The 24,301-nt window shown below is 42.8% G+C and overlaps 1 protein-coding gene across 2 annotated transcripts in view; it reads left to right on the top strand.

Moving 5' to 3' along the window:
* The window catches only part of iglon5 (IgLON family member 5), a 126,534-nt gene extending 102,601 nt beyond the window's left edge, over positions 1 to 23,933 (top strand). For both annotated transcript variants that reach the window (XM_053882122.1, XM_053882123.1), the window contains exons 3-8: positions 2,586 to 2,818; positions 5,926 to 6,045; positions 11,963 to 12,094; positions 12,234 to 12,354; positions 13,840 to 13,991; positions 20,134 to 23,933. In XM_053882122.1, coding sequence (XP_053738097.1) covers positions 2,586 to 2,818; positions 5,926 to 6,045; positions 11,963 to 12,094; positions 12,234 to 12,354; positions 13,840 to 13,991; positions 20,134 to 20,231 — 856 coding nt within the window. In that variant the 3' untranslated portion in view covers positions 20,232 to 23,933. The remainder of the gene's footprint in view (positions 1 to 2,585; positions 2,819 to 5,925; positions 6,046 to 11,962; positions 12,095 to 12,233; positions 12,355 to 13,839; positions 13,992 to 20,133) is intronic.
* Positions 23,934 to 24,301: the final 368 nt, after the last annotated feature.

The following is a 24,301-nucleotide window of genomic DNA, read 5'->3' as shown; positions in this document are numbered from 1 at the left end:
AATTTTAACCAACATTAGACACCATTGGATTAGTTATGTCTGGGGACATGGTGCAATAGCACTTTGCCGCCGGCTGCAATACTAATAGACTCCATAACTGGGAGGAATCAGTCCACTCTGACAACATATGCTGCTGCTTCATGTGCGTGCTACTTCCCCATGTTGCTTCAGAAACCATATTTATTTATAAATCACTTAAAAAACAACAACACAAGCTCATCACCAAGTGCTGTACATACTGTAAAACCAAGATAAAATAAACATTAAATAATAAATACACAGAATTAAGACATGAAAGGCAGCAGAACCATTAAGACAAAAAAATAAATAAATCACTAAAAATCATTATTTTATATATTACAGTTTCCTCCTTCCCTATTATTTTCTCGATCTATTGCTACAATAACTGTATTTTTTAAGACTAATTCTGCACTTCTCTGGTACACCAGGAAAACAAATGGGATCTTCAAAGATCACAGCATTTAAAAGACTTAATATAAATAATAACGGAAAAAGAGACATTCAGTTATATTCTCAATTATGACTTCATCGGTTACACTTTAGATTAGGTAACATATAGTACCATATGTTGCTAATGGTGTAACCATCTACTGACGCTTGTGCTGGAGGATACTAAATGGACAGTCATGTAGAAAGGACAGAGGCGCTACAGCTTCAACTGCCGCTTGAAAGATGATGTTTCGAGATGACACCACCACGCTCAGCCCCAACCAGGACAACAATGAGTCAGCGTGGAAGGTCAGGGGGTGGAGCCGCCGGCCATCTTCTGCGGTCAGAATAACCCGGAGCTGAATGCGCTGAAGACTTCCACTGCAGATTCCATCATATCCAAAAAGAATGCACTCCCAGAGGCAATTTGGGAAGATTATCCTGTCAGTGTTGGTCCAGTTCTTTGTTCCTGCTTCAGGTCTGCTACGGAAGGAGAGCACAAATGATGGCAGCGAACCATAAGGCCTGCAGAGAAGATAATCTGTGTCGACCTGCCCTTCCTCGTAGACTCCGCGAGTGCACAACAAATGTCATGTTCCTCTCCTCCCAGCCTGTGAAGAGGTTCTTTAAAATGCACGTTGGCGTCCACACGAGTGTCTTATATTGGGTTGTTGTTTAATGTCATCCTGAGAGAGTGGAGAGGATTGGAAAATTGCATGGAAACATAGCTGCATCACAGCAACCCCAATGTGCGAGCGTGGTAGCTGGAGACTTACCCCTTGGTTCCACCGAACGTGTCGGCGATGGAAGCGTCACAACTCATCACTTCAACTCCCAGCAGACTCGCTGTGTTTCTGAAGAGGTGCGACGCTCCACTGTCCCTAAAATGGTTGCCTACGTCAGTCTCCAGTACAGTGGATTGTTCAGAGAGGACGGCAGTTGGCAGTGGCTTCACATAAAAACTTGCTTTATTGACCCCCCTGAGTTCCCATTGGCAACCAACTGGCTTGATGTTGAGTGAGCGAGTTGGAGAATCAAACCGCTGCAGATATGCTCTGAAATGCTAAAGGTGCGAGTCTTAGCCGCTACAATTTGGTAGAGCAACACAGGTGGTTTCAACCGAGGAAACAGCCAGTTACATGCACGTTGCAGCCCTGATTTACATTTTGTTGTTGTTTTTCTGTCTCCAATTTTACTCTGTATTAACCAGTTAACTGAGGTTGAGCTCAAACGCTGCCTTTTAAATTAATAATTGCGCATTATTTTATCAGTTCCATCCAAGCAATTGAATTTGATCAGAGCCATGTCAAAAACAATACTTGGAGAAGATCCAATTTGTCACATAGCAAGCGTCTAAACTCCAGAGAAGCTCATCTCTCACGCTGGAAACAAAGCAACAAGCTTCCTGCTGCAGCTCGAACCACTTGCTGCTGTGCTGACCACCATCTTTATTATTTTTTTTTTTTAAAGAAAAAACACTGGGTATATTTCCATACATTGCGTTTCAGTTGCCTCTGGATTTACGCCGCAGCCTGTTACGGCGTCGGCGCTGAAAACCTCCATTAAATCACATTTGTGTGAATGATTCACTCAGGCTTCGGAACTCAGCCCTACATGAAACAGCTTCTTCAGCAGTAAAATGTAATGACAGCGCCTCTAATCAAATGTGTGTGTACATTAAGTCTGCATGGACAGTCAATAGCTGACAAATGAATAACTAATGGATTTCATAAATAAACTCCATTTTCATGTAAAAAGTCTCTCTCACCCGAGTGGGAGGAAAAAAATGCTTGTGTTATGCTTGAGACAATAGTGTTTGATGCGGGTCATTAAGACAAAGCGCGTTCAATGCCATTACGATGCTCATTTCCTCTGGGCAGTCTTGTAGCAACGGCGTCGGTGCAGAACTGATTCATTTTAAAATTAGATTAATAGCGCGTTTGCCTACAGATAGTGATTTCAATGGTGCGGTCCGCGATGAAAGTTCTGCTTTGCAATGAACCAGCAACAACTGGAAAATGTGTGATGCTGTACAAACAAAGTTTCTTTGAGTTCTGTGCTCAGTCTTCCTTTGGTTCCTTTTAAAAATATGAATCTGGGGAGATGAACTTAAACATGTGCTCCGCCCCCTCTAGGTGTCGAATCGACGAGGAGGTGACCCACAAGGCCTGGCTGAACCGCTCGCACATCCTGTTCACTGGAACGGACAAGTGGTCGCTCGACAAACGTGTGACGCTGCTAAACAGCAACAACAGCGACTTCTCCATTCACATCGACAAGGTGCAGGTGACGGACGAGGGTCCCTACACCTGCACCTTCCAAGCTAACAACAAGCCCAGAATCGCCAACGTCTACCTCATCGTCCAAGGTGAGTTGGGTCTCCACGTCTGCGTAACAGCCGGGGTCATGTTTAGGTGTCAGCTCTGTGAGTCTCTGCAGTCTTTTTCCATCTGAAGGCAAAAGTGTAGTGGCCTGAATAGTCAATGGATTGCTGAACCAAAGCTGTTTTATTTCTATCTGAAGTGATCCCTCATCAACAAAGGAAGAACTGAAAGGTATTATGTGGCGGAGGATCCATAAAACCTGGAGAACTTTAGTCTTGCTAGGCCACTGCTCTGCTTCTAGCCAGACGACAATGCACTAACTTTCTGTCAAGCGCTTCTCAGAAACCTTCTTCACCTCTAACAGCCTCAACTTCAGACAGTCCTTCCTTTAGAGACTCTACTTTCCTGTGCTTTGTGCTTGAACAACCTGGTGAAGTACAGCATTACGCAGCAAGCAGAATAAGCCAAGCCAATACTCACATGGAGTCCTGCCTTTTCTCACCCGATACAGACAAAATCAACTCATTGAATGGAAGGTTTTTATAATCCATATCACCCATTCAGAAGAGCCAGAAGGCTCCTGCTGTGCCTCCTAGTCGGGAGAGTAGGCAGTGATCACACCATTCCATGAGAGAGGAGAACATCTTGGCCGCTCTGACTGAAGCTAATGGCAAAATGAGGTAGCGTACATCCCGAGTGATTCCAAATTCATAACAAGTGTGATGTAAATTTGGTGTCCGTAGATATGTATGGTGTTAAAGACATGTAGGCAGCTTGAACTAGGCAGCTTGGAACACCCCCTCCCCCATTCTATGAGGCGTGAGGCTGATGAAATGGGCGATAACAGCCTTTCGGACCAACCAGCAGGCGCAGCAGGAGCCTAGTAGCCTACAAGAATGGGTGGTCTGAAAACCTCCCACTCAATGGGATGACTGCATCCGAATGGGGCGCTGTTCTGGAACCACCCTGCTCTGCTAAAATAAGAGCTCTATTTTTTTCAGGATCATGCCATGGTGTCGGTCGAGTTGGAGAAGTAAAACAGCATTGGCAGATGTTGAATCGCATTCAACTCTGAAACATGAACATTGTATCATAATCGGCCCACAAAAATCCAACTAAACTACACAGTACATTGAACAAAAATCCTGTAAAATTTGCTGAATTTCCTGAGAGATTTATTGAAATATGACCAAAATGTATTTTTCCTGAAGACGAATGAAGACAAATGAAAACATAGCCTCCTTGGCAGCGGTAATCTCTCCACTCATCCTGAAGTAGCCCTAATAGCTGAGGGAGGTCGGGACACTATTTCTCATCTGCGATATTCAATTCAGCAAATCCAAACTCCCTTTCAAAGTATAGAACCAGTTCATTTTTATTAGTTTTGTAAACAGACAATGCTGTTTCTGTTAGTTATTGTTTTATGAAAAACATTTGTTTATATTTTTATTTCAATAATGATTTACAATTCTAGATTTCATTTTTTTCAATAGTTTTTTTTTCACTGTAATAACGTTGGCAAAAGTCATATTATATTAAAACATATTTATACTTCCAACATGAAAAATCAAATAGCATTTTTCTTCTGAAACCAGAAGATGTATAAGCTCCACCATTAGATTTCACTATATAAGAGAGTGCAACATAAATGGCCACTCATGCTTGTGGCTGGTTCTGCTCCATACTCTGACACACGTTCTTACAATGATCAGACCTCACTTCACAACTTATGCCTGTGGTTAAAAAGTAATAGTGCTGTTGACAAATGAGCTTAAAAGTCAGAGTCTGAGCCCATTTTTCATTTCCGCCTGGTCTATTGAGATTACCTGTCTTTATAAACAGAAAGTTTGGCAGATTAGATGGATGAGTAGATTAAAAGAGGAGATGAGGTACGGAGGGTGGCTGTCGAAGCGCCTGAGTAAATAACTGACGACGCGGGACCCAGATGGAGACGCAGACATCAAGTCGGCAGCAAAGTGAATAAGAGTTGGACTGATCCTGACTGATATGATGTATTGACTCAGGACTGGGGATGAAGGTGTGACCTTTTCCACCCTAACTGTGAAGTCAAGTCTGTGTTAGGCCCATGGACGGGAGGAAATCGAAAAGGAATGACGCTTGTTCAGAGTTGCTTCTTGGACTTTTGATCAAAGAGATGGATTATGAAATATTTATGAAATTATTACTTTGAATTTCCTCTCGTAATATGATGTCGGGCAGGCTTTTAGCTAGGAGGGCATCCGGGCGTCTGCAAAACATGAAAAAATGGACGCCTGATTCTCGACCGTAGCTTGGCCGCCAGATTACGCTGGTATATGGCGGCATCTGGTGACCAAGCTACTGTGCTACTGTGTTACTTTTGCAGACGCCCAGACACCCTCCTAGCTAAAAGCCTGATGTTGGGCAATTTCAAACTTTACTGTAGCAACCGACTGCCAATACAAAAAACTGTAGTTGCAGTTATCCAAACATCGCAGGTGGCTGCGGACTAAAAGTATTACCAAGTATTTGAGTCTCACCAAACCAACTGTTGTCTTGTCTACAGGGTCTAACATTCGGCACAGGCGACCACTGAGTTCCTGAGTCTTGATGTCACACGAATTAACTGCTCCCTCCAGTCGCTGCTTGAAGAAGAACAGACTCCCTCCCGATCCAATCTGTTCTTTATCGCCATACGCATTCGAGTACTTCAAGATACTGAGAAATGGCATCCTCCATGGATGTAATGCCGGGAAAGAAAAGCAGTCTCAGCACCGAGCTCATTAAAAACAATGATAATGGGCAATATAAATTCATGGGCGATTTTGTAATCCATTCATCTGCTTTGACATTGAGGGCATAACATATTCAGCAGCGGCGGCCGCTGAGTTCAAAGTAGATTTTTCAGCGAGAAATGTCCCCTTCCTTGAGTTATTAAGTGAGATTAGAAGTCACAATTACTTTATTTTAATATGCAGCAGACGAACAGTTCAGCGGCTTTTAAGTGTACGCTTGTTGTGGCGAGCAGCTAAGCGCGAACTATTAATCTGCTGGTTAGCGACGTGTCAGAGGTAAAGAGGTTCTGACTGCGCTGTAATAGACTGAAAGGTCGAGTTTTTTTAAAAACACTTTGAAGGACTTTCCGTCAACAAAGTTCTCCCTTTGTTTTCAGTGCCGGCCAGAATTGTCAACATCTCCAAAAACGTGTCGGTGAATGAAGGGGAGAACGTGAACCTCTTCTGCCTGGCGGTCGGACGTCCCGAGCCCACCGTCACCTGGAAGGACCAGAAGTGTGAGTGCTTCCCATTTAGACGTTTGGCTCCAGCCTCCCTTTGTGTTCTCACCTTAAACACTTGCAATTTTCCTCCATGGTGCCAGCGTTTTGGCCTAAATACCAGCCCATCATGGGCAATTATCCCCGCTGCACCACCTGTAATCGCCCGCATCCGTCTTCATCTGCCCTGTCAGACAGTGCCACAATGCCAACTGATGCTAACAACCACTTTTGGCCTTAAATCAGCTATTTTTAGCTCAGTCCATGTTGTTCAATCAGAGCTAGTTGAGGGTGGGCAGGATATGTGACATGAGTGATGAAGTGAAATCCATTAGTTTTTATCCCCAACAGACTTTTTACGGTGTTACCATTTCTACCCATTAAACACCAAAAATCTGAGCGGCCGCAGAACACTGTGTGCTAGAGAGGATATTTTCCACTATACAAGATTTGAGTCACAGTCGAAATGTGTTTGAATCTGTTGCTACTGAACCATTTCATCAAAGTAAAATGGTAATGTCTAGTGATTTAAAGGCCAGTGGGAACTGCAGTTAACTACTCTGTCGCTGCCTTCCTCTCTCAACAAATGTCCTTTTTTCCCCCCGCGGTTGTTAGCGAACACTAGCAGTAAGGTTAGCGCTTGATAATGGTCACACGACTGTAGATTCAGATTCATAAAAATAAGGTAACACTCACCTGCATTTCTGCTCAAACGCACATGACGTCACACGCTAAGCTTGACTTGCAAGCCGACAGCGTTCCTCCTCTGTCAGCAGTAATCTTCTCTCCCTAACCAGCCCTCCATCTCAACCGCCGCCCCTCATAACCCCCTTTTTTTTCTTGCGTGGAAATAGATAGGACCTGCATTGCTATTCAGGAGGAGCGTCTGCTACCAAGCCATCACTTGTGGGAGACTCGGGGCAGTGAAGAAAGGGGAGGCAGTGGAGCCCCCAAGAAACAGCGAGAAGCTGCCAGCCATCTGTCCCCATTACTCAGTGACTGCATTGAAAAACGGCAGGGAGGGAGGTTTAGGAGAAGAGTGTATGTCAAGTGAAAAATGTGTTTGTGTGTACTAAGAGATGGTGACTTTGAAGGAAGAGGTGCCATTTTTCCGACAGAAAGATCCATCCTGCCTATGATCTGGGACGATTTTCCACTTAGATATTTGTGCTTGCAAATCTATTGAGCTTCTATTATTAGCTTGGAGCAAATGTCTGGTTCTTCATCACCGAAGTAGGGGCATGTGCGACCCTTTTACGAGAGTATTTGATGGAAATAATGATTCCTTTGCTGCAGAGGGAGTCAGTGTTAAGTTTTTATACCCCCAGTTTAGAATTATGGTGAGAAATCACATTCTGGAGTTTTACTTTCTGAGCGAAAAATACAATTTTGTTCCATGAATCTATATCAAGTATCACTGTCATGACATTGGTTCCACAGATCACAGAAAAACGTTTCTGACCACTTGCACAGTAGGGGAGAAAGCTTTAACAGCATGGTACCTCCAGTCTTAGGTTATTTTCCACAAAAAAGAATTTTATTTTGGTCTTTCTTTCTTTCAGCTGACATTCTTTTACATTTATATATACATACGTATATAAGTATACATACGTGTACTTTATGTGTTTGTACACACAAACACATTTTCACTCTTTAGTTCACCATATGCACCATCTTTCTTCTATGATTTGTTGCCAATAGCTTCAGGAAAAGGCAAAATATGTGATGCAATTCAAATCCTAGTGTGTCGCTCTTAGACGCAAAAACACACTTGAGAATAGTGGATATTTGACGCTTGAGGAGTGAGAATGTGTTGGAGTAGGAATGAATGCATTTTAGCCAACTCTAGTCTTTGTCACAGGCCACATACAGTAAAATGATATGGTGAGCCAGATTTGGACCCGGGTCCTTGAGTTTGAAACGTGCCCTAAAAAAGTCAAAGCAAAATCCAATTTTTCTCACGACTTATGTTAGCTTTAGCTGGAGAAAAGGGTCCAGTGAAAACGACTACCAAAATGTTGCAATTATTGCACGCTTACTAGGTCATGGTCTTCTAAGAACTGGTGCCTGAGCCCTTTTTTCTCCGTCCGTGGTTTCTGTGAAAGAGAGAGAAATATGAGAGCACAGGAATCAAGTGCTTTGACGGCGCGACGTCTGGTTTGCAAGGCTCAGAAAACAATCTGGTCTCAGTGTACGGCAGGCCAAAACCTCTGTTCCGTCCCTCTCAGATTTTCACACTCGGTTCAGGTCTTAGAAGCAATCCAACTATCTCTGCTAGTCAGGAGTCCGGCTCCTTCACCGGGCGTAAGTGGCTGATGGAGCTGTATTTCGAGAGCCATTGTCGTGATGTCAGGAGCCGGCTCTACTCAGATATGATCTTTCGCCATGGTGTGGGAAGCAGGTCTAGTATTCACTGGGGAAGAAGAGCGGAAAAAAGGGAGGACGTGAGGAACATAAAAACTGAAGACTGACGAATAACCTGTGTTGTGTGTTAGCGTGTTTTCCCCCGGGTTAAGCCCGTCAGGCTGTACGTCGTTTAGTTATACCTCTTCGGGACAGAGCAATAATTTCTTTTTATGCTAATACAGACTCTCTACTCAGCTGATTTACTAAGATCCCCGATTGCAGATGGGCCACAGATTGCAGGTGATTTATGAAGACAATCTGGAACAGGAGCCAGAGACATGTCTTTTTAAATCAGAGGTTGTGTGTTTTATGGTTCATAGCAAGGCAAGTTTGGAGAGAGACACTGGCGCAAAGAGCGAGCGTAAGGAACTGTGACGCAGGGGATTACTGAACACTGCTCAAGTGAAAGAAAATAATAAAAGCCAAGAGATTAAATTGAACCGAGTTAAGGCCTATTTATGCTCCCTTACGTGGGAAATTGTATGTTTTAAACAATGCGTTCTTCGTGTTGGCATATATCCACCAGGGGGAGCAGCCCAGAGTCAAAGCTTTATGACAACAACAAACTCCAAAACCAACATAGCAACTCTGGAAGAAGTACTGACAATGTACCTGTTGTTGGAGGCTGTTTAATATATAGCGACTGGGGATCGGTGAATTTCCGCCATTGTGATGTCTTCTACGTGTCTCATGAGATCTACAGGGGTTGGACAAAATAATGGAAACACCTTAAAGCTAAAAAAGCTTTAAGGTGTCGTAACAGCAGCGCTGCCCCCCATGGTTTCCGGTGGTACTGCTCCATTTGGTCCACTAGCTTTGTGGAAACATGCAGAAACGCAGAGCACAGACAGAAGTCTCTGTCCGTATCCCAATCCGTACATAACGTTGGGGGCCTTAAACTATGACTCTGCTCCGGTTATAAGATCCTGACACTGCTTCTTATAAATACATATACATAACGTTGTTACTGGGAATAAATTCGAAGCATTACATGGATTTTCATTGATGTCTTTAAAGCACCAGGGAACGCCACACATTTGGCAGTGGATGTTCATATTCATGTGCTGTTTTATTGGGACAACAGAGTCTGTTAAACATCAACACGGCGATATACGCGCATCAAACTGCTGAAGAATTGTTCAAATCGGCAGTTTCCGCACACAATGTCTTTCTTCAAGGTTTAGAATCGTACTCTTCTTTTCTCTGTGGGACACACCATTGTCATTTATCGACTACAACTGTCTAATTCTATTCTATTTTCCCTCTACTTCTCGCCCGTTCGGGGAATATTTGGGTGCTCAGTCGGCTTGACAGAGATGTCACACGGGAGCCGTGTTTATTAGACTAATGGAACGAATGAATAACACTGCGTTCACCTCAGCGAATCACCCGGCGCACTCACTCGGGTGGCACCGGCAAACAGTTGTAGCGCCCCGCTTAGCTCGTGCCGGCACAGCTGCAAATAATCGTCTCCAGCTCAGTAGCCACACTAATAATCCTCTGGTATAATCTTCAATTAGAACCGCCGTGCTAATCTCTGACAGGAATAAGCGGGTATTTAGTGTCTTTTTTTATGCGTTGTTGTTGCTCACAAATATTTCCAGGAGATTGTTTTGGGAAGAATTTCAAGGTTCACTGATCAACAGTGGTTTCCCCTTCTTACTGGGGAGGAGTGAGCGGCCACTCGAGAACTGGAACTGTGCTACAGTCCTTTGATCTGCTTCCTTAAAGTGGGAGAGAAAATGATGCTAAAACGGCGGGAGCTCCTTTTTTGAGCAACATCTTTTATTTTTTTCCACATCAATTTGCCTCTTTCTTCCTCCTTCAGTTGTTCCGATTACCGCCTCAGCATCCGTCCGCTTACATGAAGCAGCAATAACTTAGAACCTCCAGCTCCAGTCCACTCTGATAGCTGTGCCTGTCTGTCGCCCACAGGAATGTGCCAGACTGACTAATTCACTTGCAAAGTCACCTGAGAGTCTGTCAACATCGGAGGAGTGCCAAATATTCTTGCCACTATGCGACTGTCAAGCTCCCGATTAGCTGCAGTCGACATGAAAAGCAGCGAATTCTACCTGCGGGGAGAGAATTTAGTGTCGCTTTGTTTTGGTGCTGCTTGCTTTGTGGTGTTTGAATAAATGCCATGGATTTCCAGTGACCAAAGCAACTTCCCTCCGTCTATTGAGTTGCATTGAAAGATTTGCTAGTAGACGGGTCTAAACGTCGGAGGAAGTCAACGGAGAGACAAAATTTTAGCCCTTTATTTACTATGGAAGTATTAAAAAACCCCAAAAAATAAAGTTGTGCAACCAATTGTAGCACTATTCGACAGCACTTTTTTTTCGTTTTTTTTTAAACCACCGCGGCGGTTCCAGACTCGCTGGAAATTGGGAGTTCCTCTTCCATTTCACTTCTCTGTATCTGGTGAATTTTCTTTCTCTGCATATGTCACGGTAAAATATCTGCTCTGATTGGTTGATACATTGTGACTTGTCGCCAAAGTTTAGATCTTTTTACACAATGAAGCTGCAACTTTGTCGCCTCAAACATGTGACATTACAACTCCCATCTTGTGGCACAACGTACACTCACTTCTAATGTGTCACAAGTAGGCGCGTGAGTAAAGACCATGATCACATGAGATGCTATAAATACCAAGTGACATGACGTTAAGAATTCAGGGTGAAAGGAGAGTCACCCCATGCCTTAAGTCCTACGTCCGTCTTTATTTTATGTGACTTGCTGCCTACAATGTCATTTCTACGGAGTGCTAAATGTGCTTTGTGCTTAAAGCGTCAACATGCAAGCTACATACAACACAAATGGCTGACTTCCACTTCATGCTTGGACACTCGAGTCCACTTGACAGTAGTCGATGTTTGAATGTGTGTTGTGTAGCATGACAGTTTTTCACTCTTATCTGCTCCTCATTGACTTTAAAAGTCAGTTGCTTTCATCACATTGACTGTGTTTGGACAGCAGGTGGCAGTAGCCTTCCAGATCTTGGAGGGAAGCTGCTCGGAAACATATTTTGCTCAGGAACCTCACATGACCAGAAGTATTGGCATATGGCTGCCATACTGACCTCAAAATGGGATACTGCACTGACAACCAGTCATGGATAAGGGGTAGAGTAAATGTATGGATCTAGAACCTCATCCTCCTGGAGCAAAGAAAAGTTTCAAGAATGTGTTTTCTTTTTCGTACTTTTTTAATGGTCTAAAGCACAATGGTAAAACAATGAAACCCACTGTGGCAGGTGAAGAAACTAATGCGACTTCATGTCCAGCTGGAGGATCATAATCCATCTTATATAATAACAAGATTTATTTTGCTCCACAGTGACATTAATCACTTGCTCGTTCGATGAGGTCCTGTCGCTGGAGGTGTGTGTCTCCCTGTGAACCACCCGGCACACCTTCCCTCTCTAACATTGTGTGATGTTCAGCCCATTTACATCCACTCGTGCAGTGACCCTCGACTGGTGTGTGATGTGTGGTGACCTCTAACATTTGCCTCGTGTGATTAGATGGCCTTGTGAGCGAGGGGGAGTTCCTGGACATCACGGAGATCAAGAGGCAGCAGGCCGAGGACTACACGTGTATCACTCATAATGGAGTCGCCCCGCCCGACCAGCGCAAGGTCAAGGTCACGGTCAACTGTAAGTGTCCCTCTGGGTGTTGATAATTACGTTGCTAGTGATGTATGTAAATAGTGACCATGTGGAGGCCAGGTGCTGTTGACCTGTGGGGCAAAGCTGGTTTGTTTGAATTTTCTTTTTTTTTTTTTTTTTTGTCAAGACCCCCCCACGATCACAGATTTGAAGAACCTTCCAGCGCACCCGGGGAAGACAGCGATACTGAGGTGTGAAGCCATGGCTGTCCCTCCAGCCGCCTTTGAGTGGTACAGAGAGGACCACAGGTGAGACCAGCGCCGGGTCATTTCAACAAACTCTGCCGTTGAACTGGACCGACTGGGAATATTCGGTAGACGGAAATGATTGAAATGAATGAACAAACAAAACAAACAGAATTTACTTCTGTACGGATGACTTGAAATTGGCTACGGATGATGAAATCGAAACAGCAGCATCTAGTGGTGGGAGGCTGCAATTTCCTAGGTTCTGGCACCTGTTCTTCCACTAGAACTGCATCAACTTGCTTATGGACACTTTGTGCAAACTAACACAGAGGAAATATGCATCGTGATTCGCCAAGACAGCAAACATTGGTTTACGTGCTTCAAAGGGTGGGTGTGCCGCAACACTTTTTTCTCCAATGTATATGGAATTCGGGTCATTGACACCTAACTTAGCGTTTTATTGGTGACATAAACAGTCAGACTTATTCAATCTTAGTGAATATTTCTCTCATTTTAACATGTTTTTTTGTATTGCTTGGAGAGTCTGTCTCTGAGTAAAAAAAAATCCTGTTTTAGATTGCAGTTTCAATATCTAACAAAATATGTCGCCCAACTTTCTGCAGTCAAATGCACATGCAAACTGAGGTCTTAGTCAGTCAGATCAACGCGCTTTATCAACTTCACTATAATGCTTCATAAGTAATGAGAAGAAACAGTTCTGTTTAATATATAGCAGTGTTGTTTTCATGACCACCTGCTCTGAGACCAGCCCATACATAGACCAGGTCCAAGACCAAGACGTTGAAATCCTGAGACCAGTGAAGGGGGCAAGATCAATACAGAATACTATGCTATTATAGGAACAAGCTATTAGTTTCTTCTGTTTTCACTCTATATTCAGGGGGACAAGACCTGATTCTACTTCATCTCAAATGGGTCTCATTCCATGGTCTAGGATTTGGTCTCTGTCCCCGCCTCCAATCGGACTATGGTTTGGTGTTCTCCACTACAACATGGATATATGGAGCCTTATCTGTCAGGGCTCCTCAACACTGGAACAGTCTGCCAGAGGAGATGTGAAGCACAATGTAGCTCTGCTAGAAACTGACTTTTATTGCCTTGCATTGATCTAACACCCGGCTGGCTCACTAAATTTCTAGCCGTCCACCTTCATAGTTGAGCTAGCTCAAACATTCTTAGCTGTTTAACACTTTGTGGACAGCGTTCTTAAAAGTGCTATGTAAATAAAGCTTTATTATTATCATTCTTATATAACACTGTTTGGATTGCAACTGTCCACGGAATTAGTCCGTTTTTCTTTAGTGTGATCACCAACACTGGGATTTCATATATGAGAAAACGCTAACAGATGGTTTAACCTCAAATATATCACCACCAGATGCACAAAAATGTATATTAGAAACAGCAAGACAAAAGCAGTGTGAGAAATGAGCTCGGTAAAAATGCCAACTGTTCCATTGGAAAAGGTGTGATGTTTTTTTCCCTTCCCCTCCACTTCCTTTCTTCACTCCCACTACCATCCAGGCCTGTGGAGAATGACAACACCCTGCGGATCAAGAACGAAAAGACACGTTCGCTGTTGCTCTTCACCAATGTGACAGAGAAACATTTTGGCAACTACACCTGCTTCGCCTCAAACCGTCTGGGGGCTTCCAACGCCAGCATGTTGCTGTTTCGTAAGTTATCTGTCAGAATCACACGCTGTGATAAAGGGAGCCCTGACAAGTGACTATTAACCAATCCCAAAGACACCAGCACGGAACTCTCACAATGACACGCGTCTTTCTTTTCCCATCTTCCCCGTCCATTTCCCTCCCATTTTCGCTTTTCTCCGCCCCATTAAAGCTTTCCTATATCACCATTTCCCTGTTTCTCCCTTCACCCTCCATCGCCGGTGAATACACATCGGCGCCACAGACAAAGTTGTCATTTCTCCCCACAGCCCAATTCTCATTAATCCTCCCCAATGAGCGTTTTTCTGACTCTTTGGTTTCCCCAGCGTTCGGAAGCATCCACCCCCACTATAGTGCCTTCACCATTACCATCTTAAGTGAGTCCTTCATCCCTCCGCTTTCTTCCTTCATTCCTTAACCCATTATCTCCTCCCTTCAATGAGTCGCTCCCCGTCAGACCTATACGTCTTTCAACTCTCTATTTCCCACCACGGCTGCTGCCTCTGTCATCTCTCCATCATCATCCTCTTTTCTTCCTCATCTGTCAGCCTCTCCATCTCTCCATCATCCTCCTCTTTTCTTCCTCATCTGTCAGCCTCTCCATCTCTCCATCATCCTCCTCTTTTCTTCCTCATCTGTCAGCCTCTCCATCTCTCATCATCCTCCTCTTTTCTTCCTCATCTGTCAGCCTCTCCATCTTTCCATCATCATCCTCTTTTCTTCCTCATCTGTCAGCCTCTCCATCTCTCCATCATCCTCCTCTTTTCTTCCTCATCTGTCAGCCTCTCCATCTCTCATCATCATCCTCTTTTCTTCCTCATCTGTCAGCCTCTCCATCTCTCCATCATCCTCCTCTTTTCTTCCTCATCTGTCAGCCTCTCCATCTCTCCATCATCCTCCTCTTTTCTTCCTCACCTGTCAGCCTCTCATCTCTCCATCCTCCTCCTCTTTTCTTCCTCATCTGTCAGCCTCTCCATCTCTCCATCATCCTCCTCTTTTCTTCCTCATCTGTCAGCCTCTCCATCTCTCCATCATCATCCTCTTTTCTTCCTCATCTGTCAGCCTCTCCATCTCTCCATCATCATCCTCTTTTCTTCCTCATCTGTCAGCCTCTCCATCTCTCCATCACCCTCCTCTTTTCTTCCTCATCTGTCAGCCTATCATCTCTCCATCATCATCCTCTTTTCTTCCTCATCTGTCAGCCTCTCCATCTCTCCATCATCATCCTCTTTTCTTCCTCATCTGTCAGCCTCTCCATCATCCTCCTCTTTTCTTCCTCAACTGTCAGCCGATCTCTCCATCCTCCTCCTCTTTTCTTCCTCAACTGTCAGCCGATCTCTCCATCATCATCCTCTTTTCTTCCTCATCTGTCAGCCGATCTCTCCATCATCATCCTCTTTTCTTCCTCATCTGTCAGCCTCTCCATCATCATCCTCTTTTCTTCCTCATCTGTCAGCCTCTCCATCTCTCCATCATCATCCTCTTTTCTTCCTCATCTGTCAGCCTCTCCATCTCTCCATCATCATCCTCTTTTCTTCCTCATCTGTCAGCTTCTCCATCATCATCCTCTTTTCTTCCTCATCTGTCAGCCTCTCCATCTCTCCATCATCCTCCTCTTTTCTTCCTCATCTGTCAGCCTCTCCATCTCTCCATCATCCTCCTCTTTTCTTCCTCACCTGTCAGCCTCTCATCTCTCCATCATCCTCCTCTTTTCTTCCTCATCTGTCAGCCTCTCCATCTCTCCATCATCCTCCTCTTTTCTTCCTCATCTGTCAGCCTCTCCATCTCTCATCATCATCCTCTTTTCTTCCTCATCTGTCAGCCTCTCCATCTTTCCATCATCATCCTCTTTTCTTCCTCATCTGTCAGCCTCTCCATCTCTCCATCATCCTCCTCTTTTCTTCCTCATCTGTCAGCCTCTCCATCTCTCATCATCATCCTCTTTTCTTCCTCATCTGTCAGCCTCTCCATCTCTCCATCATCCTCCTCTTTTCTTCCTCATCTGTCAGCCTCTCCATCTCTCCATCATCCTCCTCTTTTCTTCCTCACCTGTCAGCCTCTCATCTCTCCATCCTCCTCCTCTTTTCTTCCTCATCTGTCAGCCTCTCCATCTCTCCATCATCCTCCTCTTTTCTTCCTCATCTGTCAGCCTCTCCATCTCTCCATCATCATCCTCTTTTCTTCCTCATCTGTCAGCCTCTCCATCTCTCCATCATCATCCTCTTTTCTTCCTCATCTGTCAGCCTCTCCATCTCTCCATCACCCTCCTCTTTTCTTCCTCATCTGTCAGCCTATCATCTCTCCATCATCATCCTCTTTTCTTCCTCATCTGTCAGCCTCTCCATCTCTCCATCATCATCCTCTTTTCTTCCTCATCTGTCAGCCTCTCCATCATCCTCCTCTTTTCTTCCTCAACTGTCAGCCGATCTCTCCATCCTCCTCCTCTTTTCTTCCTCAACTGTCAGCCGATCTCTCCATCATCATCCTCTTTTCTTCCTCATCTGTCAGCCGATCTCTCCATCATCATCCTCTTTTCTTCCTCATCTGTCAGCCTCTCCATCATCATCCTCTTTTCTTCCTCATCTGTCAGCCTCTCCATCTCTCCATCATCATCCTCTTTTCTTCCTCATCTGTCAGCCTCTCCATCTCTCCATCATCATCCTCTTTTCTTCCTCATCTGTCAGCCTCTCCATCATCATCCTCTTTTCTTCCTCATCTGTCAGCCTCTCCATCTCTCCATCATCATCCTCTTTTCTTCCTCATCTGTCAGCCTCTCCATCTCTCCATCATCATCCTCTTTTCTTCCTCAACTGTCAGCCGATCTCTCCATTATCATCCTCTTTTCTTCCTCATCTGTCAGCCTCTCCATCATCATCCTCTTTTCTTCCTCATCTCCTCCCGCCATCATCAGAACAAAGCGAGACTCTTCTTGTTGCAGCCAGGACGCAGCGCACCATCCAGTGTATTTACTCGCCTGGAGTCATTGTTTACTTCTCCCTTTCTAAATGTGCTACTTGCAGGATGTTTATACACAATCTGAAAAATCACAACATCACCCTAATTACTTGAAAGCAATGAGACTATTAATGAGACAATTAACTCTCTGTTCTCACCTTATCTTCACATGGCCATCGAGCTATATTTCCCTGTGGCAGTAAACACAGAGCCAGCAGGTTTATTAAACCTTTTTTCCTTTATTTTTTTTGCACTTCATTTCAGAATAAAAGGTTTTCCTGCAAGTATGTATCATACAAACATTACCAACTGAAGAACTATTATTATTTAGTGACTGAACCGTGAAGGTTTTTTTTTTAGCTATCACTAAATATATATATATATATATATATTCGTTTTTATTATTATTATTTATGTTTTTTTTTCCCCAGTACACAGTTACAGTGAACCCTCATATATCACGGGGGCTACGTTCCAAAAAGAACCCGTGATAGGCGAAATCCGTGACGTAGTCAGCTTTATTTTTCACAGTTACTATACAATACTCAACTACGTATACAATGAAACCAAAGACCAAAACCTGTTTTCAGGCCTAAGCATTGAAAAAAGATAACTATGTTAGTTTTTGGAAAAACTGTAAAATAATATTTTTAATAGTCAGTATTTGGGCGCCTCCTCAGTTGCCTTTGCCGGTGCATAACGTTTCGTTGACATTGTGGGTTTTATCATGGAGTAAATTTGCAAACCTAAATTTGGCAAGTTGTACAGAGACGAGGCATGGAGACTCTTCACGTTGGTTAGTCCCTCAGCCAATCAGGATGCAGAACACGATGCAATGATTAAAAAAAATAATAAGAAAAAAACTGCACTAAAAAAATCCGTGAAACAGGGAAGCCACGACACGTGAACCGTGTTATAGCGCGGGTTCACTGTATATTATATTAAAGGAAAAAACAAGTAAAAATAGTAAACAGAATAAAAGCAATATCTTGAAAAGGATTATTAATACTATTTATGTCTATGTTTTGGGGAATGGGGGTGAGTTCATCCACTTCTTGAAAAGCAGTTAATTAAAAAAAAAAAATTATTTGTAATTTTTGCTCTGAATTTTTATTTATTATATTTTAGTTTATGGGGAGACTGGATTCTGACACAGATACTGGATTATCATTCATTATGGTTATTGAATTTTTAAATAATCATGGAATCCAATGTTTCATTGGAGAGAATATATTTTGTCAATCTGGTTCTTTATTTAAAAAAAAAAAAAAATCATCCGGAAAATACAGAAATCTGAAATACCATATTTTCTTCTTAACAAAAGAGAAGAAAAACTGACCCGTGTGTCTCACCAAGGACGTCTTTCTCATTCGGATTTCATTCATTTCTTCAGTCGTGTCTTTGTATTTAAAAGTATCCAGATTAAATGCGTAAATGTGATTCACCAAGATACATCTTTATTTACTATAATCTGATAATTATTATGTATTGAAACATCGTTCTTACTGGTTCAAATAAACTCTTTCAAGCTGTTCACCTTGTTGCACCAAAATGTTATTCACTTCCAGATTCCCTCACGTATCATGTATATATTTCATGTATTCATATTTATATTGTTATTCTATATTTACAACTGCAACTGGCAAGCCGCTGCTGTTTGCGTCATTCGCTGTTGTTGTTTCAAAATCCTGAAGTATGACTCACACAGCATGACTTAAGTCATAACAACATTCTTAAAATCTGATGTGTGTTTGCGTGAAAATTGGACTTCTTCTGTGGGCCGTGAAGCTGGACCTGAACACGTCTCTAACTCTGTGATTCTAATCTTGCTCACGTCATCCTCATTCAGTCCGTGGTCCGGTTTTTGGGGTCACATTCTCTATATTTAGATTCTGCCCTGCATTGTGAGGCCCATGCAGTGATTTCAGTTGTCGGTAGCCTCGTCTTTATTGCGTCCAAAAAAATGTCTATTTACCAGAATATTTCCTTTGTATCGCGAGCTGCTGTGTGAAGGCCGACTTCTGCTATCTGATGCATCAGAAGTGAGGATACGTTGATAACGTGAGCGGCTCTGTCACACTGCCATGAAAATGACTGCCGGTAGACTCAATTACTGATACCGAGCCGATATTTGGTTTGCGTTCCTCGTCCACTTTTCTTGTCCCTGACATTTAAAAATATTTTTTTCTTTGTCACTCAGTTTAAAACTGACAACTTCTTACATATAAAACATGTTTCCTTGAGGTCTCCTTCGAGAGCAAGTGAGTCCAGGCCTGTTGAGGTGTGCGTAACAGAAACTTCTAAGCCATGGTGCTTCCGATTTTAATCTACTTATTTGCTCTTTCATTGAGACACTTGAAGACCTACGTTGTCTTAAAGTAAGGGCACCTAAGACACGTCATTGGTGTGAAATCCTAACCTGCTAGGGAACCAAATATAAAAACTCTAAAGACCACGGCCTCTCAATAGTACGGAAGAGGGTTACGGGCAGTAAAGACAAAAAAAATCATTGGCTGAATTCTGACTTTAAAGTGAGAATTCTCACAGTAAAGTCAGAAAAAAAGTCAGAATTTTGAGAAAACAGTCAAAATTCTGACTTTAAAGTGACTTGTGACTTTTTTCTCAGAGTGAGAATTTTGACTGTTTTCTCAAAGTTCTGACTTTAAAGTGAGAATTCAGACTTTAATCTCAAAAGTCTGAAATCTGAGAAAAAAGTCAAAATTATCACTCAGAAAAAAAGTCACAATTCTGACTTTAAAGTGAGAATTCAGACTTTTTTCTCAGAATTCTCACTTTTAAGTAAAAAAAAGACAGAATTCTGAGAAAAAAGTCAAAATTCTCACTCTGAGAGAAAAGTCGCAATTTTGACTTTAAAGTGAGAATTCTGAGGAAAAAGTGATAATTCTCACTTTAAAGTCAGAATTCTGCCAATTTTTTTTTTTCGTCACTGGCCCTCATCCTCTTCCGTACAATAAGCAGCCTGTTGGCCCATATTGAGACTAATGGTGCGCATGATCTTGCTGTACCTACTCCACAACTGCAGGGGGCAACAGTGATCAATACCATTGTGTCAGTTTCGGTCTGTGTTATATTAAAACTGCTCCATTTGGCGTAGAAAATAATACATTTGATGATGTTTTCTCTTTCACTGGGTGTGTTGTGGTTCCATTTATTCTTTGTCTCGCCGCAGGACCCGGGGCGCTACAGGGTCGGGGGAGTGGCCTAAGTGCAGGAATGAACGTCGCCGTCTGGATCTCCCTTTCTACTCTACTTCTGCAGAAGATTTAAAGATCAAGCACCGACTGGAATTGTCCCTCCGAGCCCCCCCCCACCTTACTCCCCTTTCCTCCCTCGCCCCCTTTACCGAAGGAAATGATATTCTTTAATTACGAACCCATCACTGTGAACAAAAAGAATATGCATTAATCCGGGAGCCATCGATTCCTCGCATCACGAGCCACACACCACGGCGCGCTCGATGTCAACGTTGAGGGCCCCTCATCCTCGCCCTCCCCTCCTTCTTTATCTCTCTCTCTCTCGCTCCTTTGCAACATTTTCTTCTCTTTATTGCCACCGCTGGACAGATGTCTATATAACTGTACTGTAAGTATTGTGTCGGTGATCGATGGGAAAACAGCTACAAACTGGACTAGTGTTCATGTAATATATACTCCATGGACTGACCTACAACGTTTGCCTTATGGATTTGGATCATCAGAAATCACATTATCGTGGTGGATATGTATGAAGTTATGATGTAATGTCAGTGATCGTGTGACCTTTTGTCCATTGGGTGGTCATGCTGATCCGTCATACACAGAACACAGGCTTTGTTTTAAAGCAGGGTACCTGCTGCGAATGATGTCAAAATGTTTGACGGGGCGACTGGTTGAGTCAGACTTCACCCCCTCGTGTGGTTGGAGTGAGTGGGTTCCTATCAGCAAGGAGAAGCCCCTCCCTCTTTTTTCTTTTATTTCCACCTTCCCTCTGTTTACCGTACTCTGTCAACTTTGGCATTGGTATTGTCTTCTTCCTTTCGTGTGCCCTCCCCCCAGTGTAAATACAGACAGCACAAAGGTCACGCCCCGGTGCTGGAAAACACCCCTCTGAAGCAGCAAGAGACTGTCCAGCGACAACAAGACTTTCTGCTTCACCCTCTTTGTTGCTTGTTGATAGCATGTAACGGTTAGAGACGTCCCTGTCGTGAGTCCACACCCCCTCCTCCCCCCTCGCTCCCTAACTTTCCAACTACCCACAGTGTCTGCAAGGTTTTACTTTCTTGGTGTTAATAGTACTACAGATGAAGACGACGATGATGATGATAATGATGATGATGTTAATACGTATTTGAATAATTATGAATAGTAATTCCTTGTGTGAAAAAAAATCATGATATTGAACTGTTTCGTGGGTTTAAAAAAAAAAAAAGTCATCAGTTTTGTACTTTACTCCGAGAGCTCACAAACATTGAATACTTTGGAAAAAAAAACAACAGAAATGATGTAAAGTTTTTCAAGTACTGTGCTCTATTTTGCCATGATGAGCTTTTTAAAAACATTTTAACCAGTCCAAGCGATGGTCTCATCCAAGCCAGCAGGCGGTTAGTAATGTTCATTTTCTTTTCCCGCAGGGTGTATTTTCGACTGTTTTGGGCTGTGCCTTGTCACCACTCCAATTTTTGGTTTCGCTGGACATCATTTTTATTGTTTTTATTGCAGATGAAGTCAATCGTTTTGTCACCCACATCTGCGCTAAACAGCAAGGGTGGGTTTGACTTCCTGTGTGGAGGTGTGAGGCTCAGAGCCATATGGTTTGAGCCATTTCAGCTCCCGTAGTTTTCATCAACAATCCCAGTGTTTGCATAATCTCCGCCGTGGGATATGAGAAAAGCAGCTTCCCCTATTTGATCTGGGTGAAGGGTGTCACTGCCGGATGTGGTCTGCCGGAACCGGATGTTAGTAACAGGCATGCGCAAGTTCTACGAATTATGTTTACCGTTTATATCGCGTAAAGTTGTGGGTTTTCTTTTTAAATAATTGTTAAAACAGACTATATTTAACATTAAAATCTGGAAATTATAGGTTTTCACACGCATGCGTTAGTTCGCAGTATTCACCGTGTACGCACATTTTTAGCGTCATCACGTCATCATGTTGTCACAATCTAGATTTAGAAATTGTTTGTTAGTATCAGATATTCTGGTTTTTTTTAAATCCAGCAGTATTGAATCAATAAACATTTCAAGCTCCTCCAATACAGTTGACCTGCGCAATGTATAGCTTTTTGCTTCCAATACATTACCATTATTGTGTAGGAAACATTTCTCCTAACATTTGTTTCACCCAGATTTAACAGGAGCAGGAGTGAGCGCTTCTGCCCCTGAACCAGGTTTATGTCCACCGTGGTGCGGCACTTGAGTTTGTTTATGTTGTTGGCTTAAAAAAAAAAATAGAATATCAAATAATAAAAAGCACACAATTTCTAAAGTAACAAAAACTATTTTAATAGGTAAAAAAAAACGGCATCACCTTTGCGCGATATAACCATGTACGCGTGCGCTTAACAGTAAACGTCTGTCGGTAAAACATGCGAATTTCCGGATGGAGTACGGGAATATCCGACGGACCGCATCAGGCAGGCGGACCAGATCAGGCAGTGACAAAGTGACCCAGGGTTTTTTGGGAATAGAAGGTGGGTAGATGACTAGTGAGCCGAGTCACTAGATGAACTCTGGTCTGTAAAGTCAGAATTGAGATTGATAACTCCGCACAACCCGTATGGAAGAGTGAACATTGCTTGTCATTGCTTGTTGTTTCTTCATTTGACTTCCCTTGCTTTCTTTGCGTGGAGAGATAAATGATGCGGATCGGTGTCGACGGCCGGACGTGACTCTGCTCCGGCCAAAGAGGGAGATAAACATCTAATTAGCTGTTACCTGTGGCGCGCTAAGTGAGGGGGCTCCGGCTGCACCTGTCCCTCCTGCCAGCCGCTGACGGAGCCCATAAATCACGCTCAAACCCGCCTCTGACAGGAATCCTCTTCAAGGACAACCTCGCCACTGAGCACTGCTCCCGGGCCCCAGACGTGGGGAGTGCTAAACCCCGATGGCACAATTATCCCGCCACCCCCCCCCCTCACAGCACAAACAGTGGGAGGCAAGCCTGCGTTCCAATATTCTGCCACTGGTTCCTCTACTCATGCAGTGACTGGATGCAAATGTGCGATATAAAAAGCCTGCACAGAGAGACCCCCCACCACCCCTGCCGTAATATGGAAGATCTCTTCTCGATATGAATGTTTATTTGTGTTTATTTTCTGTTTCGAACCAGCAATAACCACTAACCGTTCCGTGCAAGAGGTGTCAGATGTGAAAGTGTGGTGCAACATCTGAAGACATGATATCAAATATGTGTGCTGTTGTTTTATGACCGTCCACGCGCATTGCAGCCGATTTTTATTTTCAAATTGGAAAAGAAAGAGCTCAACTTTGGATTTCTTTTGTGTTCCATTATTTTCATTAAAGCAAAGAAAAGAATGACTTTCACTTTTCATTCATTGTTGCGTATCATTTGCTCATTGGTATGATTACTTTCTGTTCCTTGTTTATGAGAAATTGAGGTCTGCATTAATGAATATATGATGCTTTCAAAATGCTGGAAGTTAAGATGAGTCCAGTTCAGACACAAGTAAGGAGAAAAAAAGGTTATTGATGTTTGTTTGTTTGTTTTCTACTTATTGAACATTATTTGAAACAATGTGATTCATAATAAGAATAATTTTGGGTGGTTTACATGTGTTCGGGGAAAAAAGAAAAATATATGTATATATTACTGTATCGTTATATTGTATTATTATATTATTTTTTAAATATCATTATTTATTTGTTTTTATTTTTCCCCAGTTAACAATTATATTAAATTATAGGGAAAATGAGAATAACTCTCTCTCTCTCTCTCTCTCTCTCTCTCTCTCTATATATATATATATATATATATATATATATATATATATATATATATATATATATAAACATTTATTTGAGCTTTCAATGACAGTACATTCCCCCTTGTCCACAGAAAATTATTAAGCAAAATGTGAGTAGAAGATACACATACTTTTTTTAAATTTTATTTTGTATGCAGTACACCACATATGTTTAATGTTAAAAATGAATAATCCTGATATATGAATTTTGAGTTTGTCATCGCGAGGCTTCCAGTTGATTCTTCCTTTCCAATTTCAAGATAAAAGTGGCACGGCATCACAGCTCATGAGGCCTTTGTTGTGTATGTGGAAATGATTGTGAAACTCTTCCACTGAACCGTGTTCTAAAACACTCCATGCTGTAACAGGTCTCC

This window comes from Synchiropus splendidus, chromosome 12 (assembly GCF_027744825.2).
Source record: "Synchiropus splendidus isolate RoL2022-P1 chromosome 12, RoL_Sspl_1.0, whole genome shotgun sequence".
Taxonomy (NCBI): Eukaryota; Metazoa; Chordata; class Actinopteri; order Syngnathiformes; family Callionymidae; genus Synchiropus; species Synchiropus splendidus.
Note: the sequence above shows the minus strand (reverse complement) of the source record. Positions and strands in the feature narration are given on the sequence as shown.